General features: G+C 43.2%; 1 protein-coding gene across 1 annotated transcript in view; it reads right to left on the bottom strand.

The window, feature by feature from the left end:
* LOC139923744 (receptor-type tyrosine-protein phosphatase gamma) overlaps positions 1-15508 on the bottom strand; it is a 316355-nt gene that overhangs the window by 35067 nt on the left and 265780 nt on the right. The window contains exons 12-15 of the mRNA XM_071914574.2: positions 11150-11258; positions 10489-10538; positions 9374-10169; positions 3553-3706 (exon numbers count right to left, since the gene is read on the bottom strand). Of these exons, the coding sequence (XP_071770675.2) occupies positions 3553-3706; positions 9374-10169; positions 10489-10538; positions 11150-11258 (1109 nt within the window). The remainder of the gene's footprint in view (positions 1-3552; positions 3707-9373; positions 10170-10488; positions 10539-11149; positions 11259-15508) is intronic.

Here is a 15508-nt window from a genome sequence, read left to right as displayed (position 1 = left end):
CACTGAACACATTCCATTACCAAACTGTTGTATTTATGGCATCTGGGCTGTTATTCCATTTTCAAAGCTTGGCCTAAATATAATTTATATGAGATATTTTCTACTAGATGTTTCATTGACGTAAACACTTCTTATTAATCTTGTGCTTCGCATAACTCAAACTAGCTTTATGTGTGTGTTAAACATTACCGCCTGCTCTTTGTGGCATGAGTACACACACCTTATCTGCTGCTACAACTCCCAATGACAGCAACAGTTACTCTACAGCACCTGTGTGTGTGTGTGTGTGTGTGTGTGTGTGTGTGCGCCCAGGCTCTCCCTACCTGTATTTGACACAGAGCAGAGAGCAGAAAGTGTTCATCCTGGTGAACAAGGAGAAGAGAGCGAGCGGAGAGGCTCCTGCATGCTGCTATCGAAAAAACTGAGAACGAGTGCAGGCAGACGGAGGGATAGAGGGGAGAGGGAGGGATGGAGGGAGGAGGGGTTTCCCAACAAGGCGTGAGGGGGTTGGCCTCTCTCTCTCTCTCTCACACACACACACACACACAGGTCATTCACAAGCTTCTTCCTGGTGTCACGATGCGTTCATGTCACATGGGAATAATTTGACGGAACAACTTCACACTTCAAAGAAACGATTTGGAAGTGCTAACTAGCTCATTTGAAGCAGTCAAGGCACCATGATTGTAGTTGGTATCTTAAGAGTTAGGATCACAAATTGATGAAAATTGTTAATTTTGTTCATTTTACTTGAAATGAATATATCATTCCCTACACTTGACTACAGGTATTTCCTTGTTGGTGATGTCACAATTCAAGAAGTTAGAGAAATTGTGATCCATCACCAAACCCAAGTAGTATTTATAAGTTGAGCAGTATTTTGTAGTAGGAAGCTTGTATTTGCCGTCTTTCCCATGGGACCTGAATGCAGCAGTAGATTTGACCGGGACAAGCTGAGGGAATGTGGGCAGGCACCAATGGGTGCTCTGGGGCCAATAGGATTGCGGTGGGGGAAGAGTTAATGTGGAACACAGGGTTCTGACCTGAGCTTTGCTCCACAATAGGATTAAATTACCCAAACACGCCCCCAGCACCTGCCACCAGGCCTCCGTATGTGTGTGTGTGTGTGTGTGTGTGTGTGTGTGTGTGAGAGAGAGAGAGAGAGAGAGAGAGAGAGAGAGAGAGAGAGAGAGAGAGAGAGAGACGGTGGTGTGAATGTGTGTGTGTATGCACATGTATACTCACACTAATCAACACACAGATCAACATATCCACACACACACACACACATACTGTATATTACACACACTGTAAGTGTCTATGTAGAAATCATATTTAGTTATAAATACTGTTATGAAAAGGTTAAAACAATAAATTTTAAGTCTTCAATCCAATAAATCACTTTGTAAACAAAGCCTGTAATAGGGAAACAGTGTTTTGTATTGCAAAGCCATACTGCATTACATATAAATAAGACTTATTAGTGACAAGGAGGTTAGTTTACTTTCTGCAAGAGACACTTGAATATTACTATTATCAAAGTTTATATCATAAATAATTACAATTTTATAATTATATATTTTTTAAATATTTTTGTTACTTATTGTAGGATATATTACCGTATAATCCTGCATCTGTACTACAAGTGATCCATTATTTTGAGTCAAAAAGTAAAAGGACAGGTTTGCAAAAGTGTCCTGATCACTGTCTGTTATCTAAAACAATTACTAAATAAAAAAATCAACTACTACATGCAATTACTAAATAAAATCCAGTAACCCTTTGACTCATAGCACCCTTATATTGCTATGTAATTACGCAGTAAGAAATATAGGTAAACCTTAGGGAGAATGCCACTGGTTTCACTTTTTGACAGAAAATATCAATCAACCCTAGAAAGCTAGATGAATGCCTTTCATAGAAATTGAACTCTGTGTCCTGTTAGAGAGGAACCCACAGCATATCTGGAATTTGTTTTTCCCCTACCTTTGATTCCTCCCAAAAGATAAAGCATTTAGTTAATGCTCAGTTGTGATTTGAATTCCTAAACAACCCTATTCACTGTGCTAAGCATATAAAACCAACTTATTAGCTTGAAAACTTCATTTCCCCCGCAGTAACCCACACTGGAGGCTCCAGGTAATGCTGTTTGTTTTCATTTACATCATTTCATTGAGCTTTAATTAACACAACAAAAGATTCGGCATCCTCCGACGACATCACTCAGGGGACAAATTCACACTAAACAACTCCCAGTGACTCTCAACCTGCCATGAAACTGGCAACGTGTTTACACTGTAGGAACGTAATAAATTGACTTTCTTACGCACCAGTATAGATACCCACCTCCAGTATTTACAGTTTAAGAATAGTGTTGCAATCAAGTCCTATGAGAAACATGTTAGATACAAGCTTCCTACTAGAAACTACTGTTCACCTCAGCTTTCAGCTGGGAATACTAGAAAGTATCATTCACCTCAGCTTTCAGAGGGTACATACTACTAGAAAATACTGTTCACTCATCTTTCAGATGGCAAATACTATTAGAAAATACTGTTCACTTCACCTTTCAAATGGTAATACTACTAGAAAATACTGTTCACCTTAGCATTCCGATGGTAAATTCTACTTGGAGACTTCTCCGACTTAGTGAATTCTGATGTCACCAATAAGGAAAAACATGATCTCAAATGTATCACTCACTAAGCACATATGTGTTAAGTGTGAGCAGCTAAAGTCTATAGAAAACTTCAATCATGGCGTCTTGACAGCTTCAAACAAGTTTGTGGACATATCCAAGTCACTGCTGTGAGCAGGCAAGTCTTTCCACAACAGTTATTTCCACAAACGTGTGAGAGGAGACATTGAATGTAATCCACTTTGGGCAGGGCGCAGGGCCGGTGGAGGTGTGCGTGGTTGGTGAATAGCCATGCTAACCATGAGCATAATTTTTGTAAACCTTTATATAACCAGGGAAAGCCGACTGAACTCCGTCCATGAATCAAGTCCATTATCAAATCCAAGAACGGCAAGTTGATACTTGTGTCCTCCTGGAGAACGTTCTTCCCAAGTTGTCTTGGGGAGAACGATCTTCCCATGAAAGTCAGCACAGAGAAGCTTCCTTACAGTTTGAGATGGACTGTGTGCTTCACGTGTCGCGCTGATTATTTAAGCTACACAGCTGTTAATTTTCCCACCTGTTAACCGGGTCTGTACTGTAGACTACAGCGGTGCTCATGTTGTCGCAATGAATCTAGGGGATTTCAATTCGTTCCCGTCGGTCATGTCTCCATCCGATGCATCCTCGATATTTTGAGGTTGGCAAGGAAACTTTCCGTTCTCCGTCCTGTCATTCTTTTGTTTTGGAATTGTGCTTCGGAGGTTAGATTGCGTAAAACGTGTCATGGAGGACACAAGAACGCACAAGAACGCATATTGATAATCAGTTCCAAGACGTAAACCTGCAACCTTCCAGTCACCTGCCCACTTGTCTAACCTCTGGGCTACCACCACCCCAAAGATATCCATGAGTGGTGACGCTATTGTACCCACCTCCAATAGACGAGTACAGCCAGCAGCAGGACGAGGCAGAGGAAGGTCAGAGCTGAAACCACCACCAAGGGCACCAGCCACTCCACCCGGCCCAGCCCCGCCCCGGGCCCGGGCCTCGCCTGGCGGGTCAGGTTGGTCGCCGCACTGGGGCGGTCTGGAAGACAAGGATGGAGAGATTAACGACAAAAAGAGAAGCGCGAGGAGATTTGGTGTGACGAGAGAGAGAGATTGGATGGGGAAATGATTGAGAGGATATGGGTAGGAAGAATGGTAGGATGAGAAGAAAGAGGTTAAAGAGAAAAGTCACATAGGGGGGTATACATGGGGAAAATGGGGGATTGGAGTGTTGGATAGCAAAAGAAAGGAGTGAAATGAAAGTAAGAAGGGGGTAGAGAGGAAGAAGACGAGGGACGTGAGGCAGAGCGGATAGTTACTCTTATTAGCATCTTCATCAATATTTCATCTTTGATATTACTCTGTCCATACGACTTTCAGGGACTTTGTCTTTGACTATGCGTGATCAGTGGTTCAGTCTTTCATGTAATTGCCTTTTTCTAACAAGGCAAATATATGAAAGCCTGAACCACTCACTGACTCGCATGGTTGTTCATTCAAAAGACAAGGAATCAAAGTCAAATGAAGCTTTGCAGCTCATTTAGACGCATTTAAATATGAATTTCTCCTCAACTGACATGCCGTGTTAAATAAGTAAAAACATTAAAGCTGCACTAGGCAAGATTTTTATGTAAGAGAACACCCATCATATCATCCTAAATCACAAAATGGGGCTGCAACAGAGAAGAACATTGCATCCCAACTAACTGAGACCCTGTACATTCACCCTATTTGCTCAAATTAAACTCCGGTGATGGGTGTAGACACTGTGGTTGGAAATCTTCTCCACACAGGACGTGACAAAATAAAAGTGTCTCCAAAGCAGCGAGTGCTCCCTCCAGAGAATCTCTTCGCCACCTCCACCCTAGTCTACTTTATGCAAATCAGGGGTGTCCAGCGTGACTTGCCACCCCTTGAAACTCCCCAAACTCATGTACAAACTTTTAAACTAGCCGTTGTCAATCTAAAATGAAGACAGATTCAGCAGCTGCACGGCTTATTTCTCACCTCAAATGTTTTCAGAAACACATTTCGGTGAACTATTTTCATAATTTCGAGAAATCCAGCTGCCATGTTTTTCCAGTTTGAAATCTGGGGGCATACAGACGGCCCCACGAGTGAAAGCGTTCGTCCAATCAAGTGCAGCCAGGAAGTGTTTATTTGTTGGTCTCTAGTCATGGAGGAGAAACATAAAAATATTGGGAAGCAGCATGATCCCTCGTGTGAAATGACGACCCAGTGAAAACGCACCTTTAGATGTCAGCATTTCATATCTCACTTCACTTCATGCAACACCTAAAGAAGGTTGAGGGTGCCACAACAAATACAGGCCATCAGACAAATCCATTTCCAGCCCATGTCCTTATCCTATCCTGCACAGTATTTGAGGAAGTGCAATAACCCACTGCATAAAAATGACATGCAGCTCTTGATAAGTGCAATCATTTGTTAAATTAAACTGTATTGTCCCCCATCACCACCACCATCTCCACCACCACCTACCCAGTTCAGCTGCTGCAGTCGTGATGTTGCTGTGGCTGCTGCCGGCCCCCATGGCCTTCAGTCTGCAGCTTTGCCTGGAGCCAAACGCTGCAGAAGGCCGGGCCCCTGCTGCACTGCAACACAGCTGGCTAACATCGCCGCTACCTCGGCCTCTCGCCCCAAAATCCACACACACACCTACACGGCGCATGCAGACAAACCATGGCTAGAGATGCTGCCTGTTCTCTTCTCTTTTCCTTCTAGTTCTCTCTTACGATTACGCCAACCCCCCCAAAAAATATAACATCGCCGGCAGCATGCAGACACACACACACACACACAGACACACACACACAGCCAGTCACTAATGCGCAGTGAGATATACAGGCACTAACACACACCACATACACTACCACACACACATATAACTATAAATGGAGCAGAGTTTTTTTTTCCCCCTGCAGCTGCGTATAGCCTCCAAGCCTCATCTCCTCTCACCATGTCTGAAAGTAGGCCAGCACTCAGATCAGACCAAGAGGAGAGAGAGGTAGAGAGAGAGTGGGAGAGCGGAAGGGGCGGAGGGGATGGAGAGAGAAGGAACTGAAGAAAAAAACATAATGGACTAAAGAAGAGTTGGGGAGAAAGCCAAAGAGGAGTGAGGTAGAGGAGGGAAGAGGGAAAGTGGATCGATAGAGAAAGGGGAACGGATAAAGGAAGATGGGGGGGGGGGTTGTTGAAGAAATGAGGGAATGAAAGATGAATAGAGGAGAGGTGTAGCTGGATTATATAGGCTAGTTGACTTTGCCGTCTCATATCCTGTTACGGTAGCTCCGACTTCCCAGCTTCACAAGCACCTGAATCCGGGTTCCCACCGTTGCCCCTGTAAAATTGTATGACTTTCAAGACTTTCTACACTTTCCATGACTTTCTAAGTTGGACCACTTCCACGATCTAAAACTTGTACTCCTTCCTAGCTTGTTAATGTTATTTTGCTCAAGTGAATCATAGTTTTGGTCGATACTTTCCTGCCTTGTTAACTGGGAATTGTAATCATGGTTTTTAGCTTAGTTTATGGAGGGCTACAAGTGACGTAACACTCTCTGGCAGCCATATTGGAGGTCCTTAAAACTGGTGTTCATTTCACCATTGATAAATATGATTGCTTTTATGTTTAGGCTTGTTCGCTAGCTAACCATGGTATCTGGTCAGCTAATCATCACTGTCTTGTTGTCAACACATCTTATTTGCACACTAGCTAACATATCTAGTAGAAACTCGCATTAGTAGTGGCTAACATTAACTTTGGCTGCTTTGTTAAAGTAGCTTGCTGGCTAGTTGGCTGGCTAACAAAGACAAAAAACAACTGTATTCAGGTTAACTGAGCTGACTCTTCTCATGTTACAACTACATTTTAAAAACAAATCTACATTATCAGACTATTCACTTTAACCTATAACATGACATGAATTTAGGCCTACACCACAACAATCTTTTTCAGGTATCTCTCTTTTTCTACCCCGGATGTTTTATATTTAGGCATTATTTGCGCACAGACAATTCTTCAGCTCCATGATGGAGCCAGACATAGTTTTGTGATGCAACTGCAAAGCTTCTAGACTTTTCTGCCTTGCAAACTGGGAATTGTAGTCTTGGCCTATAGCTAGTCTATAGCTATAGCTATAGTCTATTGAGTGATGCTTTCCCAAGCAATGACAGCATCCACTATTAGCTTCAAAACAGTTCTCACAACAGAAGTCCGGAGCAGTATGTATACACCCATCACTTTCACAAAGTTCTCCAATGCAACTTTCTAACTTTCGCCCTCGAGTCCCTCCATCTCAAACTGCAAATAAATTTGATAAATGAGCTTTGACAAAGAGATTGAGAAAGCCATTTCCGGGCAGTATCACAAGATTACCTTTTGTTCATAATAATGTCTGGTCTTACCCTTGGACTGCTTTTCAAAGCACTCGAAATTGAATTGATGTCCCATGGCGTTTCGTTGGCTAATGCAGTGTCTTGCTGAAAGTCTTGGCCGAGGGGGTGGGAGGGGTGGGGGGCATTAGGTCTGCTCTCAGATCTAAACTGGAGCTCTCTGACACTTTACTCCACTCTACATCACTGCCATTCATCACTACTTATCACATTACCACCTCTGTATGTGTGTGTGTGTCTGTGTGTGTCCAGTGACTTCCTCTTGTCCGGACATATCATCCGAGTCATCCCAAAGAGGAACAGCACATTATCATTACCATTGTGCTCCACTCAGAGGAGGCTAGCTAACACATATAGGCCTCTCATCTGACTCTACTCTCCTGACATCCTCAGAGTGCAAGGGTTCCCACACTTTTTCACATCAAGCACCCTCAAACAGATAAGCATTATGCCACAGACCTCCATTTAATACAATTTTGTCTAGGGGTGTCAATTCAATAAACCCTAAGTTATGGCAAAGCCCCTACATCTACTATAATTTTCCACCAAAACTTCCAAACTTGCTTATATTAACAGAGGGAACACTGGTCCCCTGATGTGGATTTCTTTTTTAGATTTGGCTTCCAAATAGACTTCTAGCAAGTTTTGCTTTATGTTTGCTCTCCACTATAATGTTAAAAACTATAACATCAAATTTAGGCTTAGGCTAAGGTATCCTAAGTGTCTTATCTTGCCATATCCAGTTGACACCTATGGTTTTGTTCCACATGCCCCTTATCTGAGAGGATTTTTGTGGTTAGATACAACTGAAAATAATTGCATAAGCGTTGATATTACAGTCGGGGAGATAACAGTGGAGAGCGTGAAATTAAGATCAAAGTAGTCATTCTTCTACATTTTCCCATTAAACAGACTTTTAGTCAAATGAGATAACAGCAGTACTGAAATGTGACTATCTTGCATTTTGCTGAGGACCCCCATGGAATCTTTCAGGGACCTTTAGGGGGCCATGGACCCACTTTGAGGACCAGTGCATTCTGTAGCTCCTAGCTCAGCTGCCTTTCACAGCTCAAATGCATTGCCACCATACAGCCTTTTCAACTGCTAGATGCTCCCTTTCACTTAAGGGTTCATCATACCACTTTATAACTACTGACATTAACATAATAATCAGCAACATTTTTATATAAATAAATACCCATTATGCTACTCTGTATCACTAATTGATATAATGATTCAGCCTTTGCCCAATAAACCCATAGCTTTCTACCATTAGCCACCTAAAAGCATATAAAAATATAGTCCAGAGGAGGCGGAACACTATCATTGCTACACCAAACCTTATTTCTATTCACACTAAAGCATTGCCAAAAGATAAAATAAAACAAAACAAACAAAAAAAGCTGAAACAAACACTATTCATGTGATGCAATGGGAATGCATCTTGTATTACAAAGTATTCTTTAGCACCAGAGAGTAGCACAGAGTACATCAAAGTATTCAACAAAGCCCCTCAAAGTATCACAAGATATACTGGAAATTCTGAAAAGCAGCACAAAGCACAGCATGATGCAAACTACAACACGCAACACCACAAAATCAAAATTCATAATTCATATGTTCTTTATATTTATAAATACATATACACAAAAACTCAAACAGAAAATATCCATGTTGAAAAATGATGCATACCTTCACAAAATGTCTCATTGTGCCCTAAAAATTTTGAGCACTTGTCAAGTGTGTGTATATGAGCCCGTTCTAGTTTAGGATTATTCATTGCTCGAATTACAAATGGAACATCATAGACTGAATTGGGATTATGTTTAATATATACATTGCCCCCTTTAGGCCAGTGGAGGGACTTTTTACTGATCCTCTCTTACCCTACATTCAGACTGAACACAAAAAGGAATTTAGAGGTGGTGTGAATGCATACACAGTCAGTCAGTGGAAGGACTCGACTGGAGCGAGATGGATGCAACTTCACTGTGCAAACTGAAATTTCTCTTCCCAACTTGTATTTACAGCAGGAAAAATGGCCATTGGGTATCGGTGACCAATAACACTCTTCTTCTTTGGGAAAGCTAGATTTCCACTAATCATAATGTGACTATAGAAAGATGTCAACCAAAACCACTAATCATAATGAGACTATAGAAAGATGTTAAACAAAACCACTAATCATAATAGCTGGACTATAGAAAGATGTCAACCAAAACCACTAATCATAATGACTGGACTGGATTATAGAATAGAACGGTATAAAGTGGTGAATTAGTTGCCTTACCAGTATGGATGGAGAAAGGCCAGTGACTCTTGTCCCCCACTGTACCGGGTCTGAGTGTTACCGAGGGGTCGTCGGGCGCCGGGAACTCCGCCGTCTCATTGGCTGCCTCTGTGGTGGTGGTGGGGTTAGAGTCAGGTGGACTCTGGGTATGCATCTCCAGTTGGTCTTCCACAACGCTAGGCGCCGCTGTAGTTGGGCGGTTTAACTCTGTCCGTTCTTTCTCTTTGGCGGTGGAGGCGGGCGTGTCGCCGGGCGGCTCTTTCACCGCCGTGCCGTTGCCCCGTCTCTCCGCCTCGGCCGTACCTCCTGCTCCTTTCTTGTCCTTCTTCTCCTCTTTTTCATTTTCTTCCTCCTCTTCGTCCTTGTCCTCTCCTTCCCTTTCTCCTTCCTCCCCTTGACCTTTGCCCTTCTCCCCATCCTCACCCCCGGTCTCGGCGTTGTCTTTGGCGGCGGACGTCGTGGCGGCGGCGGCGGTGGCGTCTTTGGTCGGCTCGGTGGGTTCGGCGGCCTGGCGTGCGCCGCCAGCGGTGGAGGAGGCAGAGGTGGGATTATGGGTCGGCGCCCGGGTCGGCCAGACGGAGCTGGGAAAGGAGGAGATGACGCCGCCGCTGAAGCCCAGGCCAGCCAACAGCGTGCTGGTCACCACGGACGCCACGGTCGCCTGGCTGCCGCTGGAGGAGGGGCCGATGCCTGTCGCCATGGAGACGAAGGAGAAGGGGAGGCCCGAGGACGTCCAGGTCGAGGAGCCGGAGGAGATGGGAGCCATGTCGGCCGAGGAGGCCGGAGACACTGTCGGCTGAGAGAGAGAAAGAAGAAGAAGATTTACAGATTGTAAGTATTATTGTCACTATCTAGTGTCATATTTGAGTAATCCAAGTAATCACCTAGTATTACAAGTCTCTACATTTTTACTGTATTTTTCCAATTAAATGAAACACACTACAGTTACCAATATATAATCCTGTAATCCTGTTGCTCTTGCTACTCTTTAATCCTGAGTTTGATTCCCATGCTGACATTCCCATCCAGACAGGGAAGAATCCTAAGACACATACTGCTCTCTGGTGGATAAAAAGTGAAAAGACAAGTTAGTGATTCACCTCTGCCTCCCTTACCATTCCAGTTTTCACGATCCTCGTTCCCTCAAAGATCCTGGTGGTGTTGGCTGAAACACAGGACAAAGCGGGACAGTCCACAGTGAGACACAGGAGGGGAAACAATCAGGCACCACCTAACATGAAGTGGTGCTCACAAGGCATCATGAGCGCATTATAAGCACATTGTGAGTACATGATAATCATTATAATCAGCATGATATAATGAAAATGCAGGGGGTTGAACACTTTATGGGGCAGCTGCATAGTTAACGATGTGGTATTAAATTGAATGTAGTTTGATGATGTTTGATTACATTGTGAGAAAACTTTATTTGTGCTTCTATTGGGCTTATAATCTGCTTTTAATGCATCACAATGCACTTAGATTGCCCTTATATAACTTATTTCTTTTAATTCTTCTTTTTTTTTTCCTTCAACCTGCAGATATTGACTATGCGGTTGGGCAGTTTACCTGAATATGAGCGATTTTATGAACTAAACTGTCAGGAAAACATCAAGAGCATGTTGGTAATGATGTGGAATGTGTATATGAAAGAGATACTGATGCTCATATTGATGACGTGATGTTATGATGACATTAGAGATAATGCGGTGGGAATTCGTGATCAGCTGAGGTCTAAGATGTGTGTGTGCGTGTGTGTGTGTGTGTGTGTCGTACCGCGGAAGAGCATGCTCTGGCTGAAATCACTGCGCATGTCGTTCGTGCAGACGGCCTGGACTCGGAACAGGTAGAGCACATCGGGGGAAACGGGAGAGATGACAGCCTCCTGGAACACACACACACACACACACACACAAACAAAATCAGTAGCATAAAAATCATTATCCTTTGATTTCCCCGGTTTTTACCTCAGTGGTTTCCAAGAAGTAAATTCAGGTCAGTCATCCAAGGTGAGATGAATCACTCTAATAATCATTTTCTACAAATCATGTCTGTTCCTCACTGAGCAGCATCTAATTAAAGGTGCAACTTGTGTCATTTTTAAACAACAATATATCATTGTCAAATTAATAGTGCTTCCATGGTATAATTACTGTAAACAAATGGGACCATGGTGGAGATGATTGGTAGCCTCTATATCAGGCCAGTGGTATTGTTAGTGCGAGTGTTTCTCAAAATCAGGACTACATTTCCCAGAAACCCCGTTGCTTCCTGTCCCCCCTCCCCCTCCCTGAAGAGGTTAAACTTGTTGGAAGTGATTTTTCCATCGGCCTTTCACTCCTTTCACCATCTGCCGTTGCCAGAAACTCTGAAACCTTTAGCCCCGTTTGCTCTGGGACAACAGCATCTTCTTCCTGTTTTGTGCCATAAAGCAATCTCTCTTTGTGCCGTAAAGCAAAACATAGCATTTCCCGCCAAATCCGACCCGGTGGCACACAATGTAAAATGCAGTGTAGAGGCTGGTAGAGGCTGACAATCTTCTCGGCGATGGTGTCGTCTGTTTACTGTAATTATACTACTGTCTCAAAATTAATGTAGTGATGATTTATTGATGCTAAAATGCTTCATGTAGCACCTTACAAAAAGTTGTATTATTGTGAAAATTCAACTAACCTAACACCAGCGGAACACCTTAGCTGTGAATTGCCACAGAACTCCCTCAATCCTCTTCTCATATTCAGAATGAAGACGAATTTTCCACGGGACTTTACAGAAAATGCTACTCAGCTGCAGCGGAGGCCGACATGCAACCGATAGCTTTCATAGGGAGGCACTGCTCTGTCAGATTTGGGTGTATTTCTTCACAGTAACGCTGTGGAGAATTTGCTCTTCGGGTTGATTCATGCTCTCGAATTGATGGGTAGGGAAGATTTAGTAAATCACAGGAGAGAGTTTTCTTGTAAGCATCTCAATGCTTGCATCTACAGTGGTTTCAACAGCGTCTGATGAATAAATACAGGATGTCTGACAAGTCGGGAATCACGTGGAAATCAGTCACTCCTTGTACTGCACGACTACACTGCTTTCACAATACAGAGAAGTGTCTTTGTATCCGACAAAGCATAATACTACAATACAACTACTTTAATACTACTGCTATAGTACAAACAGAATACCATGTTTCTTTGTATCCACCAAAACATATACCACACTACTGCCTTACTAGTACTACTACACTACTACTGCACCACTGCTGTATTACTACTAATGCACTACTACTACTGTAACAGTACTACTACACTACTTTCACAATACAAAGAGAATACCATGTTTCTTTGCATCCAACTACTACTGCACTACTGTAGTACTACTACAGTGACAAAGGAATGCTGTGTTTCTTTGTATCTGACAAAGCATATCCAGATTGACTTTTATACTACAATACTAAAGTACTACTACAGTACTACTACTGTGTACTCTACTGTACAAACAGAATACCAGGCCCACTACCACACCTGTTCCTTGAAACACGCCAGTGAATTAAAGGCTTTTCAACTTTTTTTCATGAAGAGTCCCTTAATTTTCTTTCTTTTCAGAATATTTCTTTTTACCTGAAAAAGCACATCTGGATTGACTGCTGTACTGCTACAGTACTACTACTACTGCACTACTTCTACAGTACAACCAGAAAACCATGTTTCATTGTATCAGATAATAAACATAAAAAAAACTACTAAGAAAACGAAGATAACCCGCACACTGACAACAAAGAATCCCTTCTCTCCCTTTGATTGTGCTCCAACAACAAAGTTTGCAGTGGAAAACAGAGGGTGCTATGCCGTCATCAGTCTGTCAGGCTGTGTCAGGCAAAGCATGTCCGGATCAACATTACTGTACAGGCATCAGTAAGTCTCTGCTGCAGATGCTGCTGGTTTGGGATTTTCACAGAATAAACTTATTTCTTCACGGAAGGCTCAGAAAGCAAAATGGAGGAGTGAGTGATTTTCTGTTGATTCCAGACTTTCCAGACCTCCTGTATCAATGAGGGTTATTATGATGAGCTATTACACCAACACCATTATCCATATGTGCTCAGTCTATGCGTATGCCTTGCATATCTCCGCCCCTTAGTTTCTGACTCATGCCAGTTCTGCCCTGTTGGATCGAGTTAGGGGACATGTTTCCTCCCAAAAAAAGTCCAGTCCAAAAGTGTTTTATTAAATGGGGATTCTCCATTGATTGTGACAAGATGGTTTGTGTGTGTGCGTGCGTGTGTGTGTGTGTGTGTGTGTGTGTGTGTGTGTGGGGGGGGGTTCCTAAAGCCATGAAAGTCCCTGTTGTGACCTAGATAGAGGCATCAAGGGAGGACACGAGGAATGAGAATGGAAATAAAAGGCTGCCTGAAAGAGAAAAGAGGCAAAAAAAAGGGGGTGAAAAGAGATAGAGAGGAAAAAGGGAGGAGGAGGAAGGAGAAGGGAGAGCGAGGAGGGATTGCAGAGAGGGAGGGGGGTTCGGTCTCGGGGTAGACGATATATTGAGTTCATGAAGGGAGGATGAAACACTCTCTCTCTCCCTCCACCTCCCTCCCTCCCTCCACCTCCAGCGCAGCGATTCCCAGTCCGATTGGCAGAGGAGGAACTCTCTCCACTTCCGCAGCTAGGGGGCACTCTGATCTTTTTTTTTCCCCCGACCGCTCCCGTTTTCCCACAGTGCCACTGGCCCAAGGTCATGCTTTTGCACAGGCTGGCAGCCCTGCATCCCCTCCAGCTTAGCATTAGTATTCTGCTAGCCAACCAGCAGACTGCATTGTAAGGGAATGAAACCCTCCTGTCTGCTGCACAGCCTTCACTCATAGCACCGTTCATTTTGGCTCCTGATGAGACCATTCGCAATGGAAATGACGTGTGTGTGTGTGTGTGTGTGTGTGCGTGTGTGTGTGTGTGTGTATGTGTGTGTGTGTGTTATAGAAAGTTATTTAGACCTGCTGACAGATTGGGTCACGTTCTGATTAAGCAATCATCTGTGACTGCGTGGGTTTAGCATGTTTTGTTCCAAAACAAGTTATTAACCTTTTTAAGACGTTTGCCTACAGAATAGTCATATTTTTTAATGATGCAATCAGTTGTGTGTGTGTGTGTGTGTGTGTGTGTGTGTGTGTGTGTCAAAACAGTTTTGTTCCAAAACAAGTTATTAGCTTTTTTTAAGACCCTTACAGTCATATTTTTTGATGATGTAAAATCCTCTGTATTTCTGAAATATCAAGCAGTTTATAACCCCCCCGCCCACACACACACACACACACACATCATTCCTCCTAGTGAAACTGCATGTGTTTGTATTTTAAGGTTTATGAAGGCTGATACTGATATTGTTGGGTTAAAGCTGCCAATATTTGGTGTCGATATTCAATATCTTTACATTTGACCATTTCATTTTCCTGCCCATAAAATTCCAAGTATTCTGTGTTTTCACCCCAGAATGTTATTCTTGTCAGGGTGGAAAAGCCTCTGAAACAGCAGTCAGACCATCATGGGACACTAAAACTCTCCACTGAAAGCCAGACTCTTTTAGGTGGGTTAGCTGTTGAATACTTTAAGGAAGGAAGGACGGAGGGGAAGAAGGAATGAAGGGAGTTAGGAAGGAAGGAAGGAGAAATGGCGTAAGGGAGGAAGTTAAGAAAGGAAGAATAGAGGGAGGGAAGGAAGTAAGGAAGGAAGAGGTAGAGTTGAGGAGTTGTGTTGGGGATGAAAGCAAGGGGAGGGAGCAGAAAAGGGAAGGTAGAAAAGCAAAGATGGAGGGAAGGAAGGAAGGAAGGAAAAAAACATGCTATAGCTTCATTGAAGCTATAGCTAGCTAAAGCATTGAAGCTTTGGTATCTTTGGAAACCTTGGGATCCTGACTAGAATTTACAGCTGCAATAAGTGATTTTTCTGACCACTAGAGGGCATCAGAAACTGCAACACACTTGCAAATAAAGCACAGCAAAGCCACTGCACTACAGAGGCCTACGAAGGACAAATGCATAAAGTAATGCTAATAGCTAAGCTAAACGTACCTGCTGAGAAATGTCAGATTTTTCTCCCGCTGAAGGTTACATGTCCCACAATGACAAGTGAAGATGCAGGTAGCAAGTTT

Source organism: Centroberyx gerrardi, chromosome 5 (genome assembly GCF_048128805.1).
Source record: "Centroberyx gerrardi isolate f3 chromosome 5, fCenGer3.hap1.cur.20231027, whole genome shotgun sequence".
NCBI classification, from domain to species: Eukaryota; Metazoa; Chordata; class Actinopteri; order Beryciformes; family Berycidae; genus Centroberyx; species Centroberyx gerrardi.
This window is presented reverse-complemented; position numbering and strand designations above follow the sequence as displayed.